Below are 25,985 nucleotides of genomic sequence, written 5' to 3' on the forward strand. Positions count from 1 at the left end.
AAACCTGTTTACATGATTGTGTAACGTTACATGAATGTTAGCGAGAGATGTGGCTGGTTTATTTCCCCTCGAACGTCCTCAAGGCATGCTCCAGCATGTTTCACTGAATGTGCGCGCATAGACACAAACATTAATCTATAACCTGCGAAAGAGGGTATTTGTATATATTAGGGTATTTGCTCAACAATGGGACTTTTAGAGGGGTTCAGAGGGCTTGATTTTTTTTTAAAGAACTTTTTCAACTTTTGTAATGTACAAAAAGTAACTTTTTTTTCTTTTTACAATTTTGTTCTACTTTTTATTCCTTTCTCTGCTGAATTATTTTTATATTTTTTCAATTTTTTTATTTTTTAAATGCTAAAACTTTTTTTTTATTTATTATTATTATTTTTTTTTACAAATGTATGGCCTTTTCTGTTAATTTTTTTTAAAATATATTTTTTCAATGTATTTTTAAAATGCTAAAAACAAAACTCAAGATGTAGTCTGAAATGAAATTAAAACCTTTTTTTCTGTTCTTTTTTATATACAGTTTTGCTCTACTTTTTATTGCCTTTTCTGCTGAATTTAGATTTTTATGTATGTCTTTTCATTTATTTTTATTTTATTTACAATGTTTTTATTTGGAAAAATCATATTCTGAAATCATCTTTCCTTTTTCCCCTTTTCAATAACTATTGTTTTTATTAAAAAGAATACAGGGGAAAAAATCTGAATATTTAAATCTAAAATGAATCTTGGTTAATTTGATTTAATATGTACATACATATTGTGTGTGTGTGTGTGTGTTTACCTCTAGGACAACAGAGCAAAATGACAAAAAAGTTAATTCAAATGGATTTTTATTTATTTATTCACTGATTCAGACCCAGCTTTTAAAAAAAAAATCAATAGCTATTTAATAAGTCAAAGTAAACAATATATTTTAAGCAATTACATTGATTCACCTGTCATATGATGTGTATGTACATTTAGAAAAGGAATTCACTTTTAATTCTAATTATACATTAATATATGCAGGGCAACACACTGTACATATACAGTGCAGAAATGTATTCATCAATTCAGTTTACATTCAGCATCACAAAGCCAATGTAGTAACACTTACATCATTTCTGCAGTTCTGTTCGGTGACACTAGTAGAGCAGAAATGCCTTAATTTAATTTAAACCTCAGGTTTAAGATGGATTTCAGGATTATTTAAAAAATGTGATCAGAAACGTGATTTTTACACAAAAAAGACTAATCTTGGTAACATATTTAGTTTTTAGCTGCCATGACAGGAGACCTTTAAAACCTTGAAGATGAACTGAACCTCCAAAACAAAAGAAGCAAAGCCTGTGTGGATGTGAGAATGGTTTAGCAAAAGAACTACATGAAATGTAGGTACTTAACACGGATATATATATATATATATATATATATATATATATATATATATATTATATATATATATATATATATATATATATATATTAGTAAATACTGAGAGATGATGGTTGACTTTGCCTGATATTAAAACATCCAAATTAAATACAAATAAAAAACACAATTTTTTTTTTCAATCTGTACAGCACATCTACATGAAATAAACAGAAAGGAGCTGAAGTGAGACTGATGGTAAAGCCAGAGTTTCTTCATCCGTTGGTTGCCAGATCAGCCTCAGATCACAGTGTCAGCTGCTCGCTGAGTTTGATAGTGATGGCTTTGACCTCGGTGTACTCTGCCAACGCATACTCACCCCTGCACACATGTCATATTGATACTCTTAATATTGTTTATGTGAAAGGCATTTGCATGCATAATCACAGGAAAATAAGCTTTTCCAACTCTTACCCTATAAGGCCTACTGTATCATATTTGATAAGCAAATTAAGCCTCTAAATTATCAACACGATCATGACTTTGCTGAAAAACCTGTTGAACACAATCTACATGCCTTCTGTCGTCCGATTATACATTTATATCAAGTAAAGGTCATGAAAATTAAAAGCTATGGTGCACAGATCTCTATTAACACTAAAAGTAGATCTCAGGGAAACAAAACAATGAATAGAAATGTATGTTCACATGATGAGACTGCAGTAAGTGCAGGTAAAGATGGCAGCACTCACAGCTCTCGGCCGTTTCCTGACATCTTGAAGCCTCCAAACGGCGCTTGAGCATGTAAGGCGTTGTAGCAGTTCACCCTGGAGAACAGAAAGAGACATGACCTTTGACCTCTCCTGGAAAATCTCAAGTATCAGCGAAAGGCCATACATCACCACCTAGTGGTCAATTTATACATTTAGGTCATGCATGTTTTATTATGTATTATAATTATATATCAAACAATTAATCGAGAACCAAAAGAAAAGTTTTTGTTTACATAATATATGTGTGTGTATTGTCTGTATTTATTATGTATATATAAATACACATACATGCATGTATATATTTAAGAAAAGTATGTTACGTTTATATATTAAGTATCTTTATATATGATATAAATCATATTAATATAAAGATATACATTTAAATACATGTAAATATTAAAAGAATATATGCTGTATGTGAGTTTATTTATATATAGCCTACTTAATAAATATATTATGTTAAAAAATGTTTATTTTGGATGCGATTAATTGCGATTAATCATTTGACAGCACTATTATATTATTATATACGTGTGTGTGTGTGTGTGTGTGTATAAACTGCCATTGAAAAGTTTGGGATAAGTAAGTTTTTTTTATTATTTTTTAATGTAAAGTCTCTTCTACTTACTAAGGCTGGATTTATTTGGTTAAAAATACAGAAAGAAAACACTAATATTCTGAAATATTATTGCAATTTAAAATAACGCTTTTCTATTTTAATATATTTTAAAATGTAATTTATTCCTGTGATCAAAGCTGAATTTTCAGCATCATTACTCCAGTCTTCAGTGTCACATGATCTTCAGAAATCAGTCTAATATGCTGATTTATTATCAATGTTGGAAACAGCTGTGCTTTTTACTGTCACTTTTCAATTTAATATCCTTGCTGAATAAAAGTATTAATTTCCTCATTATTGTCTTTTCATTTCAGTTTCTTTTTAGTTCAATAATTTTGCGCACATCTCTTTAAATTAGTTTATCAGAGTAATTATTATTAAATTAGACTGCCTTATATTCTCAAATTTTCTCTGTAAGATATCAGTATTAAAAACCCATATTGGTCAGCCACTAGATTTTGTATTTATTTTTTATCAATGTAAAGTTGTGTATTTTTCTAGTGTAAAAGCTTACAGCAAGAGTTTAGTAATTCTCTTACCAGACGGTTCCAGCCTCCAGCGCCGCAGACACGCTCATGGCGCGATGGACGTCCCGCGTGAAGACGGCCGATGTCAGGCCGTACTGTGAGCTGTTGGCTCTGTCGATCACCTCCTTCTGAGTCTTAAACTTCATGATGCACTGAACCGGCCCAAAGATCTGCAAAACACACACATCAGCGCAAAACTCATCTACAGGTGCTTACAGGAAGAGAGCAGATCATTCCAAAGCTGCATGCGCTTGGTTTTTACGGGAAAAACTAAAGGAGCTTGTTTCCATTCGACATAGTGATCACGTCTTTCAAGCTCCAAAAAGGTCAAAAAATAAAACGTAAATGCACAAGGTTATTGTATGACTTTTGAGACTTTTATGAGTGCTTGTGGTACAAAAAAGGGACGAATGAAGATTCTTCAAATCGTCAGCATATAGGTTTGGAATGACATGAGAGTGCATTAAAAAAAATTGTAAAAAAAAATTTTTTAGGTCTCTTTTGCTGCCAGATGCATATTTTTAGTCATTTTATGTCTTTATATCAGCAAAAGCAAATGTCTTACTCTAAAAGGAAATCCCTTGTTATATTATAGATTTATATTATTATTATTATAATGTTATTGTTGCTGAAACTTTGTGTATACACCACATGATTTGATAAAAATGAACAAAATGTTAAAGTTAAATATCTATATTTAAATATAAACAAATGTAATGTATAAAAAAAACATAAAATTTGGTATATATACTGTATGATTAGAAACATGAAAAAAGTAAAGTTAAATATTTATATTTATATATTTAAATGTATAAAAATTTTAAGAATGTATAAAATTAAAAAAATAATTGGTATTATATGGATTTATATTATTATTATAATAATTATTATTATTATTATTATTATTATTATTATTGCTGCAACTGTTGACATACTGAATGATTAGAAACATGAACAAAATTTCAAATTTAAATATATATATTTAAATATCTTTAAATAAAATTTTTCTTTCTCAAGCTTTTTTGCAATCTTACACACACACACACACACACACACACACACACACATATACATATATATATATATATATATATATATATATATATACACACATATACATATACATATACACACACACACACACACAAAGAGTAGATCAAAGGTCTATAAAGGCATAATCGTCCAGCAGGAGGCACTACAGGACACTAATTCAAATTTCTGTCACCTAAAGCTCTCTATGGGGAGTTCAGAGTTAAGGTTATGTAAATTTATCTAAGATAAATTACCTCCCAATAATTTTTTTAATATTTAGGGTTCACCGAATGCTCACTAAATACTCTGACCAGTAATTACATATATATATATATATATAGTGTGGAGTGAGGGGGGGGGGTTCTTTCAATTAAATAGGACAACTGGGGAAAAATTTTTATGTCATTTTAAGGAGGGAGAAAATACAAATTAAATAAAAGAAATCACATTAAAATTCTAAATTAATAATTGTATTACACCTGCCCTACATGTAACTTTTTCCCCATATGTTATACTATTGAAAGTGCACATTGATGAATGTGTATAGAGCAGTGTCGTACCTCTTCTTTGGCGATACGCATGTGGTCTTTGACATCAGAGAAGATGGTGGGATGGATGAACAGACCTCTATCCTTCACCGCACAGCCTCCGCACTCCAGCGTCGCCCCCTCCTTCTTCCCACTGTCCACCAGCTCCAGGATCTTATCAAACTGATGTTGGTCGATCTGACCGAAGAGCAGAAATACATAAGAAATCTGCACAGAAGAAGAGAAACAACTCACAAGTTAACATAAGGATCTCACCTGCGGCCCGTGTGAGGTTCGTGGCTCCATAGGGTCTCCGATCGCTATATTTTTGGCTCTTTCGACACTGAGACGCACAAACTCGTCATAAACTGGCTCTTCCACGTAGACGCGTGATGCAGCGGTGCATGCCTGACCCTGGTTGAAGAACGAGCCCTTCTGCGTCTCCTCCACTGCCAACTGCACTGCACACACACACACACACTCATCAGTGAGCACTTTATACAACACACTTACTCTTTTCCCATGCCTTTATGTTTTGTTTGTTTCTGTGCAACTGCAGTGCATTACGCAGCAGCGCCGATGGTCATGCTTTGATTCATTTGTAAACTTGATAACATCATGCATTATATCATTACACCCTTTCTGGAGTTTAATGAGCTGTGCATTGGCGTAAATCTGGGTTTGTGTGCAGATGTGAACATGCATAATAATAGACGCATGTGAAGCAGCGAGTTCACAGCTGCACGGGTGGTCTGGAGTATTGCAACATCACTGGGGCTGAATAAACTTCAGCCAAAAAAAGCCCCTTAAGAAATACAACCCACACAACAATCAAATGCACTTGAATGAACTTAAATCAAAAATGTACTGTATTTAGCCGCTTAACCCTATAAAGCGCCTACTGCGTCATATTTGATTTATATACTGTGCAAAAGTCATAGCTATTTCTATCTTTTGCTGTAGTGTATCAGTAGGAAATATCAGTTTACATTTCCAAACACATTACATTTCTGAATTTTGCTTAAAAATTTGAAAAAAATTAGTAAAAAAAAAATAACTGGCAATGGGGTAAGAAAAAGAATCTTAATTCAAAGGAAAAATTCTTGCCCCATTGGCATATATATTTTGTCATTTTTAAGCAAAATGTCACTTAGTTTTGATACGTTTTTCAGCAAATAAAACTTAATATTACATGACATTATGCTTCTCAAGTAATTGTATCTAGATTTAAAAATGTTTAGATATTTGTAATGGAAAACAATACTAATACTAGTAGTAGTTAGTAAGGAAATCATTTCTTTTCATTGCCATTTTTTGATCAGCTGGTGTTTTGCTGATTTTTAGTGGATGTATAAATGAAGTATGAATATGTTCCACTAATGAGCCACAAACACAAAATACTGTTTGCTTTCAGTTTCAACACTAAATCTTTTGCATTATCATTTAAAACCTGACAAACTGGTTTTATACCTAACTAAGATTTCAGATCATGTTCATTTGAATAAATATATTTTATTAAATCAATTACTTATTTTTGTATAAGAGCAGAATCATACTGTAATGTTGTATTGTAACAGTGCAATATTTTGATTCGTTTTCATTTTAATACATTTTGTTTTAAAAAAATGCATTTTTAAAGGTGCACAATTTTTTTTTGTTTACATTGTAAACATAAAATACAATAGAATAGTAAATTTAGATTTCAATTTATGAATATATTAGCGTTTATCCAAAGTGACTTACATCACAGGTAATACAAAGAGAAGAAAACAACCCAAAAGAGAGACACAATTCATATCAACCCATTATTTTTTTTATTATTAAATTGTATATATTTATATATGTATTTATTTATGTATACTTTTTTATTCTATTTTATTTTGTTTTATTTAATAAAAAGTAACAAATTATGCAAAAAAATGCCACAATGGATCAATGAAACTCAAATATTCCAGAAAGCCATGCAATACGTTATTATACACCTAACAGACTTGCAAATGTTTGATTAAAGTGTGCTGCTTTCCTTTAAAATGAATGCACTTGGTTTTCGTTTTCTAATGCAATGACATTCAGACATTTTTAAGTGTCTCTTAAGTGTCTAAATACTCTCTCCTCTTTTAAATAGAGACCTGCAGGTCTGCGTTTGGGAGGATACTGCACACATCGTTCCCATTCCCTGTTTTTCCCAGCGTGGCCATTATTGTTTGAGCAGTGGGATCTGGAAAACCACATCACTCACGGTCTGAGTCAGCGAACACAATGCAGGGGTTCTTCCCTCCCAGCTCCAGAGTCACTCTCTTCAGGTTGCTCTTGGCCGCCGCTGCTTTGATCAGCTGGCCCACCTGAACACAAACACAGCACAGGACAATAACCAGAGCGCTTACTAATGATGCCTCCACAAGCCGCTCTGCTTGTATGTGATTTATGAATATCAGCTGCTTTGTTATGTAGATAATGATGGGGAAACTTGCCCAAAACAGCAAAGTGCTTTGAATCATTACAGTTCAGAGCACCGAGATTCAGCTCACATGAACAATGTGGATCTTAACCTACAGCACTGACATATGAATAAAATGGTTTCACAGCATTTGAGGTGTGACACAAAATTTCCAGGGGAAATAAATCTCAACGTATCATCTCAAATGTATCTGTTAATCTTCTCTGCAATTTTAAGTGTCTCATATGGAAATAAATAAAATGTAACTATATTTTAAAATATACCAAAAATTGTGAAGACTGAACATTTTTTGTATTTATACACTGAATTAGACATCAAATTTTTATATATATATATATATAAATATGTGTGTGTGTGTGTGTGTGTGTGTGTGTGTGTATCTTTATATATAAATTTGACAAATTTACAATATATTTGCATTGAATTAACAAAATGTTGAAGATCACAGACAAAAAATGATACAATTTACACATTACACATTATATTCTAGATTTATTTTCAGTTTAAATGTATTTCTATTATCCAGAATATATTTGTAAAAATGCATTGGAAGACTGTAAATGAATTTTAATGCTGTTCAAAGTACATTTTGGCATGTCAAAGTCTAAATAAAATATATTTTTAATTTTTAAAATATATTTCTTTAAACTGCACTGCTTACCATATTTATTTAAAATTTATATTTTTTGGCAGAAATAAAAAAATATATACTGTATATCAATAATTGCATTTGTGTCACTCAACTGTGTCTCTTTATCTTTGTGTTTCTCTTAAGACTTTGAGCAATATTATTTTGCTGAGCTTATTCCCATAGTTTCCTCACCTCTGTAGAGCCTGTAAATGCCACTTTGTCGATGTTCATATGACTGGCGATTGCCGCTCCAGCTGTTGGTCCAAACCCAGGTACGATATTCACGACTCCAGGTGGAAAACCAGCCTGTATGACATGATGGAAAGAACAGGCTTTATATGTATTATTTATAAAAACATGCAAGCTTAATACTGTTTCATACGGCTTAATACTTTCCTCTAAAGGAGTAGGCATGAATAGGTCAAAAAATTGCCCACGGGGACAGAGACAGCAAGACTGCTGATGTACACAAAGAGATGCTTTTCTTTTGAAGATTTAAACCACATTGATCTCATTCATAATGATGAAGACATAAATCATCTCTTTTTTAGATACAGACGGCTTCAATAGAAAGCGAGTGGAGGTTGACTGAAGGCTTGCAGCTGCAGTTTAGTCCGTGTCATGTCATGTGTCCTGCTCTCTTTGAAGAATTAAACATGATCATTTAAGTGTTTTGTATAAACAGCAACAACTCATTACCCACAATGCAGCTGAGTCATTTTGTAATACTGCCAGGTTCCCAACCGGGTTTATACCCCTCTAAGGTTTCAGTTCAAGTTAAAATGTTTGAATAAATATATTTAATTACTAATTTTTGCATTTAAGATCAGAAATCATAATGTTGTATTGTAATAGTGTAATATTGTAACTTAAAAACATTGTAACATTATTTAAAAATGAATAAATAATAATAATAGCACCTTTACATTTTTATAAATTTATGAATCAAGCAGACAGCCTAACTTTTAACCAGTTATGTGTTTTTTTTTAAATATATATTTGATTTTATTATATCTTTTATTTTATAAAAGTAACAAATTATACAAAAATATGTTTTATTTTATTTTTATATTATTAATTTATTTATTTAGATATTTTTTATTTACTTATAAAAAGTAACAAATTATAAAAAAACAACTTTTTTTTATAAAAGTAGAAAAATTATACACAAAGATTTGCTTTATTTTATTTATTTCATGCTATTGATTTTTTCTTTATTTTATTTAATTTTATAAAAAGTAACAAATTAAACAAAAAAATGCTTTATTATTTTAATTTAATTTAATTTACTAAAAAGTAACAAATTAAACAAAAAAAAAATTGCTTTATTATTTTTTATTTTGCTTTATTTTATAAAAAGAAACAAATTATACAAAAATAATGGCTTAGTGTTACAGTGGACCAATCAGAATCAAGTATTCCAGAGACCAATGTAGAACATTATTATATTCACTGGAGTGCACAAAACCTCTGCCAAACTTTAATTTGGCATCATAATCCAGATCCATCATGAAGCCACGGTTGGGAAACACTGGTTTACAAAATCTGGGATGCGAGAAAGGCAATGCTGATACAATCAGTCATCAGTGTCCATGTGAATAAAATCTACTCAACAAACGAGAATGCCAAAGCAAAGCAATCCCATGATCCCCCGCTGCCCCTCACCTCCTTTACGAGTGCTCCGACGTGAAGAGCCGTCAGCGGGGTCTGTTCAGCCGGTTTAATGACCACCGTGTTCCCGCAGGCCAAAGCCGGCGCGATCTTCCACGTAAACATCAGCAGAGGGAAGTTCCACTACAAATACAGAAGGCATTCAAATGGATTACATAAGGAATAGTTGACAACGGATTGTTGAATTACTAGAAAATAATGCACATCCGAAGTGGTATTTTTTTTATTATTATTATTTGTCCATTCCACCTCAGGTGTGCTTTATTTTCTTATGATTCCATTTATACTATGGTTACCACACATCAAGACATTGTTTAGATGTTTTATATCAAGGCAATGATCAGTGTTCAATGTTCTTTGTTAAACTAGTTACATAACTATGTACACAAATCACTTGTTTACTAGTAGAGAGTTGTTATTTTTACATCTTTTTGGATGTTGTCATGGCAGTTAACCATGTTTCTGGATTGCATTTTCACTTTTCTTATTGTTCTTTCTGAGTGAGTCATGTGAACGCTGAATGCCAGCGTTGCTTTCCATAATTACCCATACCAAATATGAATAATGACTTTATGATATAATCTCCAGTGTCTATCAACAGTTTGTGCTTTGTTTCCAAAGCAACATAAGACAATAAAAAGCCATTTTCATTTATGATATAAGATTCTTGGAAAGCCTGATTTGATAAATGATTTGTGGGATTTTATGACTTAAGAAAATTGAGACAATATGGTGAATCGTTGATGACACTTCAAACAAGCCCTTTAATTATGATAACTTTGTTTATTATTATTAGATCAAAGATGACTCCCCTGTGGATGTAGGGCATTCATTAAACTAGATAGATTGTTTTATTAGACAGAGAGGCATTGGCAAAATTCACTGTCACAATGTTTGGGTTTTCTTTGTGGTTTCTAGGGTGTGACTTCAAATAGGGTGACAGAATTAAACAGCTCTGTATAAAAAAAATGTTTACCCTATGGTTGTTGAGTGGTTGCTAGGGTGTTACATAACATTTAGAATTTTGAAACCAGTCAGAACACCCTAGCAACCACTCTTAAAACCCTAGCAACACCCCAGCAACCACCTAGAAATGGCACTGCAACCACCCACATCTCCTTAGCATTGTGGTGGCCTACCAGAAACGCCCTAGCAACCACTCTGAATAACCTAGTAAGCAACTAACAGCCACTCAGAAAACCCTAGCAACACCCTAACAACCACCTAGATTTATTTTACCTTTATTTTTATTTAGGTGGTTGCCAAGTTGTTGCATACCATGCATGTACTGTTTGTAAGCACCCACCCTAGCAATCACCTAGCGACTATTCCAAACATCCAAACAACCACCTTGTAATGCCTTAGCAACCGCTCACAAAGCCTAGCAACACCCTAGCAACAACCTAGCAACCACTCTGAAAGTCCTAGCACCCATCTGTAAACGCCATTGCAACCACCCACATCTCCTCAGCATTTTGGCAGCCTACCACCTAGACATGCCCTAGCAACCACTCAGAACACTCTAGATACCACTCATTAAAGCCTAGCAACACCCTAGCAACCCCTCAGGAAACCATAGCAACACCTCAGATAAATATTAAACAGCATTCAAACAGATTTATTTAAATTCTATATGAATTTATTTAGGTGTTTGCTACAGTGTTGCATAGCAACCACCTAGCGACCATTCCTAGCAACCGCCAAGTACTGCCTTAGCAACCACTCAGAACAGCTTAGCAACCACTTAGTGATGTCACTGTATATTTTATTTGAATAGTTTGTACGTTTCAGAAGACACCACAGTATACAGTATCTGCAGTGCTGGGTAGATTACTTACAAATTTTGGTTAAATTTTGGTTGATTTAAATAGGATAATCTTGTACCATACTGACATAAAAATAGGTTTGCCAGACTTGGGTTTGTGAAGGAACTGGAGGTGGTTTAAAATAAAACATACTAAAAAAAATTAAATACTAAACTGGATGTCATGTAACCATCAACCAACATCAAAAAATCATAATCATGCAAATGTGTTACTTAATATATTAGGTGAAAGAGGTTTGGCTGACAAAAAAAATACAATAAAAAATAAGTCTGGGAATTCCTTCATTACATATAAAAACAAATAACACTGAAATGTTGAGAAAACACTTCATAACACTGAAAATCCAGTGGTCAAATGTTATAATTATGAATAATTTATTTCTAGTGTGAATAATATGTAATCATGTAATCAATAAAAACTAACTGTAGTCTGTTTATGAGTATTTAAAAATGTAATATAATCTAATTACAAGTACTTATTTTTTTGGAATCTGGATACATAATCCAGATCACCTGTAATCAGTTACCACCCAGCTCTGTGTATCTGTGCAGTTTTTTAGCGTGTATTGAGATCTTTGGAGGGCGTTTGGGAGATATTTAATTACAAGAGAGTTGAATCACACTTTCGTTTCGTAGCTCACGGTCACGCTGCTTACTAGTAATTGGAATTAGTGAGGATTTAAATCTTCACAAAAGATCCCCAGAGCACAAATGTGACCCTGGAGCACAAAACCAGTCTTAAGTCTCGGGGGTATATTTGTCAAAATTATCAAGTTTTCTTTTATGTCAAAAATCATTAGGATATTAAGTAAAGATCATGTTTCATGAAGATATTTTGTAAATTTCCTACCTTATCTATATCAAAACTAAATTTTAGATTAGCAATATGCACTGTTAAGAATTCATTTGGACAACTTCAAAGGCGATTTTATCAGTATTTAGATTTTTTTGCACCCTCAGATTCCAGATTTTCAATTCAATTCAATATCTCGGCCAAACATTGTCATATCCTGACAAACCATACATCACTGGAAAGCTTATTTATTCATGTATAAATCTTAATTTAGAAAAACTGACTGGTTTCGTGGTCCATGGTCACAAATAGAGTGACGTCAAGAGAGAAAACAGCCTCTGGACAGTAAGGAAACCAAACAAGGCCTTTTGGTTTCAGAAAGTCGCGAGCTTTCATAAACATTCATAAGATTCAATGGCACGTGAGATCATAATACAGAGTGCTGTCTGCAAGAGGGAGCACTGTATTTGTGTTCATCTGTGTATGTGTGTGTGTGTGTGTGTGTGTCTCTTTATCCAAGGTGTTTCCTTACATGCATCTGAAAGACTCTAGACAGGCGTTGGCTACAGTATATAAACAAAACCATCATGTATGTGTGATTCAGCGCTCACAGGATCCTATTGTGTTTATGATCTAAACCGTGTCCAAATATGTTTCTTATTTGCATTATCTGTTTAAATGCCAATACTGTCAAATTCACAAATGAAGTGCCTTTTGCAAGTATTTGAGAATAGGATTAATCAAACAATAAAGCAATTTCATGCTTTATTGCTTATATAGATAACCATTGTCATAAGCTTCTTATAATTGGATGTAGTTAATCTAAAGCAAGTTTATTTACCTGCATAAATTGATAATAATAAGAAATGTTTCCTGATCAGCAAATCAGCATATTAGGATGATTTCTGAAGATCATGTGACACTGAAGACTGGAGTAATGATGCTGAAAATTCAGCTTTGATCACAGGAATAAATTACATTTTAATGCATTTCAAATAGAAATAATAAAACATTAAATATATAAAAATATAATTATTTAAAAAATGTGTATATATATATATATATATATATATATATATATATATATATATATATATATATATATATATACATACATACATAGTATTTTTAATTATATTTTTGTATTTTTTGATCAAATAAACTGCCAACCATGTAAATGCGCTTTTAAAAAACAAACTACTGAAAATAGTTAGTTGCATTGATATTAGTTACTCATCAACAGTGATAGACTGAGAATATATAATAAAAATAACATTTATTTTAATAATTACAAATACGGGCGCTTGATATTGAAAGCGTTTCATCTTTTCACTGAGCACTTTTGTATTTTTACGGCCTCTGAATTTGAGGATTATATGTGGGCTTTTACACATTTATTATAATTTTTTTTTTTAACAATGATTAAAAATACAAATATATATGCAAAATACTAATTCAATCAAAAAATCTGAATTAAAAATTGGGATGTGCCTCCCGATTTGCCTACTGTGAAGTGATGTTAAATGCTCCACAAATAAAATGTGAATGGAAAATAGCCACAAACTCACCGGAATAATTGCTCCGCACACACCGATGGGCTCATGTTTGGTAAAACACACAAAGTTTTCATCTGTTGGGAGGACAAAAAAAAAAAGAGGAGGTCAAGAGGCACTAAACGTTATAACACACTAAGCTCCCCTTTGATATACAATCATTGTTTCCTTGGGAAGCTCTTGGATGTGTCCACCGAAAACCAAACATGAGAGACAAAGCATTGGGAAAAACACACAGTGACGGTTTCAATGGCCCACACAAAGCTCTGGTCAGGAAGAGTGTATATGTTCTGCTGCTTTTTTCCCTCTGCTTTCACTGGAGACACATTGAAACGAGAGAGGCCTGAGGTGTGTGAGAAGTCTGGGCAGCAGTTCAAACCCGCTGCTGATCTGCTCTTGGCTTGGATGCACAGCTTTGTTCGCCCTCACTGCTCTCCTTCTCGCCTTGCTCTCTCTCCCAGGAGTCAGATATCCAGTCGGGGTAATGTAAGGTAGCAATGCTGTTTTATCACGTCTCTTCGCACTTGAACCTTTCCGTTGGAAAATGCCAGTAAGACTGGCCAATTTACCACTTCCTTGTTCCAACGTGTACCCAGCTGAAGACCCGAGTGGCCTTGCTACGACTGATTATTGAACACAGTTCACCTGAAAATGAACATTTTGTTATCGTTTCAAACCTCTATGCTAGTGTGGATGAAGATTTTCAGTGAATAACAACAAAATAAAGCTTTGGATCGACATGAGGGTCTATTTAGTCCCGCATTAATTTAACCAAAAGAACAGTAAAAACAGTAATATTGTAAAATCTTTTTTAGAATTTCAAATAGCTATTTTCTACTCGAATGTATGTTAAAATGTAATTTATTCCTGTGATCAAAGCTGAATTTTCAGCATCATTACTCCAGTCTTCAGAGTCACATGATCCTTCAGAAATTGATTTGATGCTCTGGAAACATTTCTGATTATTTCATTGTGCTGATTTGTATTTTTGTGCAAACTGAGATTCTATTCATCAAAGATCTTTTGATGAATAGAAAGTTCAAAAGAACAGCATTTATTCGAAGATTATAAATGTCTTTACTGTCACTTTTTATCAGTTTAATCCTTGTTGAATAAAAGTGTTCATTTCTTTCAAATAGAAAGAAAGAAAGAAAGAAAGAAAGAAAGAAAGAGAAACATTAATAAATAAAAAAATTAAAATTGACCTCAAACCTTTGAACGGTAGTGTATCAATTGAAGAACGATAGATAGATAGATAGATAGATAGATAGATAGATAGATAGATAGATAGATAGATAGATAGATAGATAGATAGATAGATTATTTTAATTTAAATAATATTTATTTATTTGAACTGTGAGAGGGTAAGCATAAAAATATACAGCACACACGAAATTGTCCATTTCTGTTTGTATTAGATTCAACTTTTGGTGTATATTTTAATTTACTGAATTAGTTTTAACTTCACATATACTTCATATATATATTCATATATTTATATGAATTCATATATTTAAGCAATTACGCATTAAAATTTGGACTTTTTTAGTAGTAGTGCGTGTAATATATTTTGATGCTTTATTAGGGTATTATAGAATAATTTTAGCAAGATTCAAAGATAAACTTCACTGAAATTTGTATGAGTTGCTGTCTATGTCCAGCAGTCCAAATCAGTCATGCATGAAGTACCATTTTACTTGATGATGCCTATGCAGACAACTTACTAGGTTTTGGAACACGACATAACTACATAAGATGCATTCAGAGTCATCCAGTTAAAACCACAGCCCAACAACAAACTCCCACGCACATACGTGACATTTCATTTATGTGTGCATGGATACATGGGAGCCACGCCTGTTAATCTACTGCAGCCGGTCTCTCCGAGCCCTGACCTTCTCATGTTTCCCCACGCCGCAGTGTGTCGGGGTGTTTACAGACTTGACGACTCCCTCACACAATGCTCATCTCTGGCTGGGATCAGCCAACGGCCTTTTCTAACTGATCCAACAGCGCTGCTTATCAAAGGTTAAATTTACACGGCATCTAGAAGGGCTTTATTTCGGCAAAACTGTAAAGCCTCACCCTCAGACTTCTAACGTCGCGGCAAGTTTCCAGCAGCAAGTAAATCATCCGTCTGCACTGAAATAAAAAATACTGTAATCTGACATACTGAGAATGAGAACCAAAAATTAGAACATGTCTGAGGTTTAATATGCATTTATGTGGAAACACGTCTCTGAAAATTAAAATATTTGCAAATTACCAACATGATCATGACTTTGCTGTAAAACCTGTTGAACACAATCTACTACATGCCTTCCGTCGTCTCATAAGTAGTTTATACATTTTTAGCAAGTAAAACAATAATATTTTTAGTACTGTAAAATCTGATTTTTATAAAATAAATGTGAGAATAACTTTCATATTGTTAGTAATATTTCAAGATGAACATTAACTGGACAGAAGCCACTTAGGTTAACTTGATTATCCATACATCGTTTTTTTAGAAAAATCATGTAATAATTTGAGTATCAGGCTTTTGAGGAACGTTTATTTGTTTAGCTCTTAATCATCACTGCATTGCATTATAAGTTTTGAAACTACAGAGCTTTGATCATAAAATGAAGCATTTAAATTACATCTTTCCAAGACATATAAATGGGAAATATACTGATATTTAGATGCATTTTAGGTAAGTATTCTGTTATACTGTTATAAAGATCTCTTTGATTTTCATTCCAAGCTATCACAATTTCACCTTACGTTTTTGACCATAATATCAACATCTAAACCAAACTGCATGTTTTTGCTCAGTTTGGGTGTTTTTTTTCTCAATTAGGACTTCCATATTCTCAGTCTATCATACTATATGAGCCATAAAAGCTTGAAGTATCAAATATGATACACAACAAAAAAACACATGCAACTTTTTTTTTTTTTTGGCATTGGGGGGATTTTGTCTAAAGGTTCAAATAAACAGTTTCATTTCCAAAAAAATAATTTTTTTGAACTATTATTTCATATGTTAGGTTTCACAGGCTTAACTTGACCAAATGTCACAAGTGCATGGAAAAGACAGCTTTATCTGGTCAGGATCCAGTGCAACATCCATGCAGCGATCCACCTCTGGCTGTGGGTGGAAATGTCAAATTGGCCAGATTGGTTTTTATAATTGGTGCGCTGACAATCCGGGTTAATCCGCCCAATGCGATGAACCATAAACGACACATTTTTCCAAATAAACACTTGAGTTGGGCAATAGGCGGTTGACGTATGCTAATTGGCAGCCGTTATCAATGGGGAAATTCAAAGCTGCTTCAGTCACGCACCGTGTTCCAGCCCTCAAAAGAGCGAGATATTCTATCTGGCCGCTGATTCCCTGAACTCCGGCTCATCTGCGGCACCAGCGGTCGCACCTCAGCGATTAGGATCAGAGCCTCTTCCTTTTCCTTTGTGTGCCAGGGCTTTCGTCTTTTAACGCTTTATTTGAATCTAATCAGGGGGAAAGGAGGGAAGCATGTTTTGTCTATTGAGTATCCTGGAGTGGCAGGAATGCTGGGGGAAAAGGAAGAATTAGAGAGGGGGATGATATACCACCCAGGGCTGAAGGGAACTCATCAACCCTTTCATGCTCATTAACTCATCTCTAGTATGAAGAGGAAGAGGACTTTGGGAGACACTGTCTGGCTTGGATGTGTTTATAACATCCACAGCAGAGTTGAATTGAGAGGGACTTTTAAACTGGAAATTCGGAAGCACACAGGAAGCATAATTCTCAAACTCAAATTTAAAAGTACAGTGTGCAATTTCATAGATAATGACTATTTCCAGACAGGTTTCCAGTCCGAATGACTTGTTTACAGTTACACCATCCATATTAAACTGGCATGTGAAATAGTATTTTACCAGTAAAAAAGATAAACTATAAGATTAAGTATAATTACGATTTAAATGAATTCATACACTATCACTCGAATGTTTGTGGTCAGTAAGATATTAAACGCTAAAATAAATGCTGCTCTTTTGAACTTTCTGTTTATCAAAGCATCCTTTAAAATGCATCTCAGTTTTAACATAAATATTATAACATTGATAGTAATGCTCTCGAGCATCAAATCAGCATATTAGAATGATTTCTGAAGGACACTGAAGACCGGAGTAATGATGCTAAAAATGCAGCTTTGCATCACAGAAATGAATTATACTTTGCAATATACTGCAATAGAAAGCAGTTATTTTAAATTATAATAATATTTTACAATATTACTGATTTAACTGTATTTTTGATCAAATAAATGCAGCCTTGGCTTATTTTTAAAAAAATATTACAAAAATCTCACTGACCCCAAACTTTTGTACAGTAGTGTATACCTGCTTGTAAGTTTGTTTTGTTTTTTCATATGTTTTGAATGCCAGTTATGAAAATTGTATTTCATTTAAACATATTCTGTAATTTTTATTTTCTTTTAATTTGATGAAAATTAATTGCAAAACCACTTAATTTACCAGAATGCTCTTATTTACCCCAGTATTCGAAATGAAATTCGATTTCTACATCCTGTGGTGCATCACCAATTTAATTCAAATTCACTCTCATTATTAAAAAAGAAGACAAGTCTTAAATTGAGGATTGTTCAGTCAATCATGGCACTAAATGAACGAGCTGATTTGACTGAAAACACAACTGGCAATGTGACACATTCAGCTGACCTTGATACTCACCGACTGGCATGGTTTTCCCATGAATCTTGTCTGTCCAGCCAGCGTAATATCTCAGGGTCTTGATGCTGCCGTCCAGATCGACAAAGAAGGCATGCAGGAAGGGTTTGCCAGTGTCCATTGACTCTAGAGTCTAGAAACAAGAAAGCATATGCTTCAACAACTGCAAACCAATTCTGAGAGCATAAAAGCATAAAGTTATGATTTTATTAGCAATCTGTTTCAAATAGGCATTTTTATTGGGCATTTTCGAAAAGCATGCTCATTTCGAGAGCTACAAATTTGACACAAAACAACTTTTTTTATGCACGTCAAAGGGATGCCAAGATTTTAATGCGCATGGGGAGTTTGTAGGGCCAGAAATGAAACAATAACGCAAATAATAAATTCTGCTGCCCTCTAACAATAAAACAATGTCAATGTGAGGAAAAAAAGTATGTGGATAAGACCACGGCTGAAGTCGTTGGCAGAGTTTACACTCATGAGAGCTGAAATATGGGACGGCGCCCATCAGTGCTGGAATGGATCGATTACTGTTCACAAAACAACAAATAATGTTCAAGATTACTTAAAATACGATTACAGTTCTAAAGAATGATCAATATGACATCTCAAGCTACTGACAGCCTCCCAAAATTAATCACACTAGATGGCTGGGTGTGTTTTGCATTTCTGTACTTGAATCTATTTGCGTGGGAAACATCCAAAACTGTATGAGTGTAATTGTGAAATACGCATGTATTACATCTGATCCATCCCTTTTGTTCAATGCACGACTGTAAAAGGCACCGTAAATGGCTTAATAACAACAAGGCAGAGCAGTATAAGATTCTCTATATCTCTAAATCTGTTCTTTATTCCCCTATGCAGTGCTCTGAGCTGAAATTATACTTCAGAATCACAGGGCATGTTTGCAATTAGCGATCTAAAAACATTACTTCACTCACATCTGTAAAATTTCATTCACAAATAGGGTAACTAACTAATATGATCTGGCAGTTGAACAGGGAGAAAACCAACTCAAGCAGGGCTTTAATTTTGTAAAACTGAAGCATCGTGATACTGTACCGAGAAACAATCAACAATGTGACCAAAGAAAATGTTACTTTTTGACAATTAGAAAGCTTGCTCACAACTCAAAAAAATCATGAAAACAAACAAGTTGCTTTCTCAAAAGCATCTAAATCCTAAACTATGATTGGGTTTTTGATGTTTTAATTGACAAGACTTCAAAATCAGACCACCGTGTCAATGCTCACACCTGCAGTAGTGTTTGATGAACGCATTCAGACAGGCGTGACAGCTTATGGACACTGCTAGCGTGTGATGTGATTAAACAGACCGCAGCCTTTATGATGAAGCAGCAAGTGTGCAGTTTCACCACGGTTTTGTGTACAATTCAATGTGCTCATTTTACAATCTGCAACACTTTCAGTTGGACAGAAATTGAATTTTGATTGCACTCAGTTGGTTCATATATTCTAACTGAGGAGTTTGCATGAAGCCTCTTTATTTCAACATCGTGATCTGACCTGAAGCCATTTTTAACTTGCTAAATCCTGATATAAAGACACTTTTGTTATGCTTGTTTAAAACAGTTTATCATTATTTATTTTGCATGAACATCTGTGTGTCTATCCTAATTAAGTGTTTGTTTGTTTTTTTAGTTTTACTGTTGTGTACTATAAAATAACCTTTTTTTTCACTGTTCATGTTCACATAAATGCTAAGATGCACAAACGGCACAGAAATTTGGCCTTTGGATTGAAAATACACCAATTTATTTTGCAATGCAAAAGTTCACCATTTTATTTGAATGTAGGCTACAAGACTTGCGATTCATTGGCACTATATTTAAATATAACTATAGAAGAATCAAAAATAACTAGAAGAATAAAAAAACGCAGTAAACAGTAAACAAAATTTGCGCTACAAGCCAGTGTGTCTTTGATTATGATAATGCATTAGAATGATATGACAACATCATAAAAAAAAAAAAAAAAAAAAAAAAAAAAAAAAAAAAAACTTTAAGCAAATGAGAAGCGACGCGAATTTAGTGTAGTCTACGCCTCATGCGCGCGTCGATCTAATTAAGCCAGACTCACCGCGAGCACAGCGCGCTCTCGCTCCAGCAGATCCGGAGTCTGTGCAGTAACCTGCCGCGGCTCGACGCGTCCATCCGCCGCCACTCCGAGCCTCTCTGCCCGGCCGCTTTGGCAGCTTTCACCGCCTCATCCACATCAGCCTGAACAATCACATCAACATTTTACACTTCACTCAACACAAGCAAGGTAACTCGATTAGGCTATTATTAGCAACCTTAAAATGAAATACCCGATGATTTAATTATTTAATAACAAATTATGTCACCTGATCAGAAGCATCTCGAATCAGCTCAGAAATCATAATATAGTTCAAAAACCATATGCAGCCTATAATTCTCAAATCATCCAGATGCTTATTTGCAGAATTAATCATGTATCAGATCAAAATCATAAAATAACAGTGTCTCATATGCATATTCACAGTTTAAGAGACAGTAGTGTAGTGTATTTAAACTAGTTTAGGCCTAATTTATTCTTATATTAGATGCCAACTCATAAATAGCTATAAATTAATTGCAATTACATAAATACACATTCTTACATACCTGACAAATCCTTAAATCAGTCTGTATGTAAATTAAACTTGCTTAACAATACAATCTAATTGAATCTAATTTAATTTCAAATTCATATATTTACATGAATTATTACATGTCATAAATGAATGGCAGATATTCTCCCAATTCACTGTACATCTGATGAGTCAAATTCATCTTACTTTATCCGCCTCCTCAACATCGCAGATTTTGACACCTGTTGCGGGGTTGATTGTAGGAAACTTCTTTCCTTTGATTGATGTGTGCCATTCGTTATTGATAAAAATCTGTAACAAATACAGTTAGACTACAGTGAAGCCAGTTTCCCGTTAAAGTTAAGGCTGATCTAGTTCATTAACTTGTCTGCGAATATGAATAAAAAAAAATAAAAAAATAATAAATGTAAATGTCTAGTAACTTGCCCACAAATATGAATAAAAATAATTTAAAATTATAAATCATTGTAAATATCTAGTTCATTAACTTGCCCACAAATATAAACAAAAATTAAGTAAAAATTAAATAATAAATAAAAATTACTAGCTCATTAAAATGTCCACAAATATGAATAAAAATTAATTAAAAATGTGTGAATAAATATCAAGTTCACTATATTGCCCACAAATAGGAATAAAATAATTAAAAATTAAATAATAAATGTAAATATCGTGTTAATTAACTTGCCTACTAATATGACAATATGACAATGGGATGCATGTACTATGTATCCCTCATTTAAAAACCCTTTAACCCTCTTATAATATATAACATTAGTTTTGTTTTGACTCTTTAATATAACAGTACAACTTTTCTAAGGAACTATAAAAAGTTCTTTATTAAACTTAAATGACATCAGTCTCTAAAATGCTTTATTTTTAATAGTAACGGCCTGAAGTTTTTCATAAATGTTGTTGATGAAGCTTAAAGGACGAATCAAACTAAAACTCCACTCACTCTAGTATCTGTTTGCAATTAAAAGCTCAAGACAAGCTCTTACCTTAGTGTGTTTAATCTCAGGGATTTTCACAGGCTGAGGCAGAGGCGGAGGGCACGCGTTTCGAGCGAGCCCGTTCTCTATAGTCCCGTTCTGTGCCATTGCAGTGCGGTTGCAGTGAAGTGCAATAGAGATGAAGATCCCAGATCACTGTTCACTCCATCCAGCACACTTTATAAGAACTTTTAAAGGTCCTCCCACTTGGGGCAAGTGTGCACTCCGCCTACCGTGACAAACACAGTCTCCGTCCCACCTGCTAGTGAATCAGTCTTTCAAACACAAAACATGCTGTTTTCCAGATATGAGTTTCCATGATGAAGTTTCAGGAGCTCAAACGTGGACAATAGCTGCTGCTAGGAAGTTTGGGAACGTTTAAGACGCTCACCTCTGAAACCAAACATGACCGGCTGTGTCTTTATGTCAGGCACTGGAGGTAATGAGTGTGAATTAATTGTCCGGCAATATTTACATTGCTTTGATCTGCTGGTGGAGCGATGGATTTGAAGCGACGGCGGGCCGGGCATCAGATGGGCCAAGGTGTGATTTGTTCTGATGTTCATCACGACGTTGGTTTTTGCACCTGGGCCTGGTGAAGTTGAGTGGAGTTGAATACGTGCAAACAAATGCTTTTGTTCGGCGGGACAAAGACTTTCCCAGCTTCGGGCTCATACTCGGACACTGTTGCCATTGTTTCCCCTCCATTGCTTCTTGTCACTCTTCTTGTCAAAGTTTAATTAGGACAACGAGTTCTCGCGGGCCCATTTCTCACTTCAGCAGGTTTCTAAACACTTCCTAATGAGGGCAAGGCTCAGAGAAATTGAAAAACGCACTGGAAAGGGAAAGCAGGGAAAGTTGCATCAGAAAAATGCATCATATTTCATGCACTAAAACCTGAAACACACACAAGTTGCTAATCACACGGACAGAAACTAGAGCTCACTTTTCTTCATACGTAAAAGATCAATTGCATTTCAGAAACGGCTGACAAATGTGATGCGGGGCAAAATCGTGGGAAAGTGGAGGCAGGTGCCCTCGTCCTCCAAGCTTGGGTGCTCCGGTTAATTGGCGTTCCACACCTTTTAAATGAAGGTCAAGTCTCTTCCCCTCTCCAGGCTTCAACGCCGTTTAGCAGCATTACCCGGCTAATTGTAATGACTGGATCCTCAAAGAAAGCACATGACTCTGCAGACTCTTCCCAAAACAGATCTCAATAGAAACGCTTCAGCACTGCTGAACTAAAGCGACGCAAGAATACAGAGATTTAGCTGCAGAGAACAGGTGCTCTAACTCTATAGACACGTCTTATATCATTTAACGATTTTAACGATTTTCTATGGAAACCTCTGACTTTATTCCTGCAGTTGTGAGTTTATTTTCTTCTTCTTTTCTCTTTTGTGAGATGTAAACTCGCAATTTCAAGTTATAAAGTCCAATTATGAGGAAAAAGTCAAAAGGTCACAATTCTGATATTTTTTTTTTACAATTGCGAGTTTATACCTCATAGTTCTGAGAAAATAAGTTTATATCTCGCAAATCTGACTTAACTCCAAATTGCAATTTCACAATTCTTGCTTTATCCAGAACACCCTAGCAACCGCATAGAAACACTTCGGCAACAACCCAAAACACACCAGCACTGAGGTGGAGAGTTTTGCATGAACAAGCACCACCCTGTAGTATATGCAGTTATGTTAATTACAAATATGAATAAATTAAATATCTATTTAATTAACTTGCCTTCAAATAGGTTAATGTACACTATATATCTAGTTCATTAAATGTATAGTTCATTAACTTGTCCACAAATATGAATAGAAAATAAGTAATTATTTAATAAATCTAAATATTAATTTGAATAACTTGCCCACAAATATGAATAACAAATGCGTGGAAATGATTTAGAAATTTAAATATCTAGTTCATTAATCTGCCCACAAATATGAATAAATAATAAATGTAAATATCTGGTTCATTAATTTACCCCCAAATTAATAAGCAAAAGTCCATTAATAAATGTAAATATATAGTTCATTAACTTGTCCACAAATAAGAATAACAAACAACACTACTACTACTACTACTACTACTACTACTAAATATAATAATAATAATAATAATAATAATAATAAATGCAAATATCTAATTCATTTACTTGCCTACAAATATGAATAACAAATAAGTAAAAATATTTAATAAATGTAAATATCTAGTTCATTAACTTGCCCACAAATAAAAATAACAAACAACAACAAGAATATTACTACTACTACTATTATTATTATTAATAATAATAATAATGCAAATATCTAGTTCATTAACTTCCCCACAAATATGAATAACAAATAAGTAAAAATATTTAATAAATGTAAATATCTAGTTCATTAATTTGCCCACAAATATGATTAAAATAAGTAAAAGTTTTTTTTTAATAAATGTAAATATCTAGCCAACTTACTAGCCCACATATATTAATAAAAAATAAGCAAATATATTAATAATTTGTATTAAGAAAGATCAAATTAACTATTTAATGAAAATGTATGAACTTTTATGAATAAATAAAGTGATCAGCTCCTGACAGTGGAAACACATAATGAATCTGTCGAGTGGCCTTCACTGAGCTGATGGGATATGAGTGTTGCTAACTGAAGGCCATCGTCTCGTGAGCGGATGAGTGCAGTGGCTTTCGGCCATGAGCTCGATACGGACTGACCATGGACCAGTCATCCTAAGATAACTCCCTCCAGGTGTTCAAAGGCCCAGACAAAGAGCCTTTTCAGTCGCCTTTATGAGAATGAAGAGGGCTCGGGCTTGTTGCAAAATATACTGGATAAAAGCGAAGCAAACACAGGCAGATATGCATGGTAATATTCTGCTACAGCGCCTGGGACCAGGTTTGATAAGGTCCAGCTTTGTTTTTGGGAGATAAAAACCAGCCAATTAGTCCAGCGAAGCATGAACAAAGCAGATTTGAGCTAGTAAGAGAACTGTGGGCCGATTTAAGGATGGGTTGTCTTTTCATACATAACTATTCATGTACTTGATATATTTTCCATGTACATCAAGCTCCTAAAATGACCAAAAGCATGATGTTAGCAATAACATATCAATGATCCTCATGCGTTTTGCTAGTTGACATTCCACATATGCACAATGGGGAAAAAAAACAAGGTTAAACCTCATCATGCAATAAAATAATGTTTTTTTTTAGATGATTGTGTGATGCTTACATATACGTTTCATCCACGAGATGACATGGTCGCGGTCAGGACAGCAAACCTGATCTGATCAGTCAGCTCTTTACTATTTTGAACAAAACAAAAACTCGCCATTAGTCATCAAGGAACAACGCAAGTCGTTTAACATTCAGTCATCGAGTGTATTTGTGTTATAGCTGTTGCTACCGAGCCGCGCTGCTCTGTTTCCACACGTCAGATTATTATGTACTATGCATACAATTATATTATTTGCCAAACCACTTTGAATGTGATATGGCCATAAAATACGCATGAGACTATTCAAAATATCACTTACTCATGGACACTTACGGCCGATTATATACAAACAGAGTTTCACATTTCTTTTGTCAAAACACTTAAGCAGTGAGGCAGGGCTTTTTTGTTGACCTGGTGTCTGTAGAAATGTGTTTGCAGTGTGTGTTTATATAAAAATGTCCACTGAAGGAAGGAATAGCTAAACCAAAAAGTGAACATTCACCATTAACTCACCCTTGTGTCTTAATTTTTGTTATTCACACACACACACACACAAAAACAGAAGCAATTTAAGTTTGGAACGACATGAGGGTGAGAAAATGATGACTATATTTTAAAGGAATAGTTCACCTTAGAATATAA

At 33.8% G+C, this 25,985-nt stretch overlaps 1 protein-coding gene across 1 annotated transcript; it reads right to left on the reverse strand.

The window, feature by feature from the left end:
* Positions 1-835: 835 nt before the first annotated feature.
* Positions 836-22,437, reverse strand: LOC109078206 (aldehyde dehydrogenase family 1 member A3-like). The gene is given in 14 exon segments (XM_042759459.1): positions 836-1,743; positions 2,115-2,189; positions 3,294-3,451; positions 4,874-5,038; positions 5,117-5,301; positions 7,080-7,182; positions 8,122-8,235; positions 9,595-9,723; positions 13,787-13,848; positions 18,497-18,626; positions 20,599-20,633; positions 20,636-20,738; positions 21,317-21,421; positions 22,132-22,437. Coding segments are annotated over 14 exon segments (1,539 nt in total). The 5' UTR covers positions 22,231-22,437; the 3' UTR covers positions 836-1,667.
* Positions 22,438-25,985: the final 3,548 nt, after the last annotated feature.

Source organism: Cyprinus carpio, chromosome A7, assembly GCF_018340385.1.
Source record: "Cyprinus carpio isolate SPL01 chromosome A7, ASM1834038v1, whole genome shotgun sequence".
In the NCBI taxonomy this organism is placed as follows: Eukaryota; Metazoa; Chordata; class Actinopteri; order Cypriniformes; family Cyprinidae; genus Cyprinus; species Cyprinus carpio.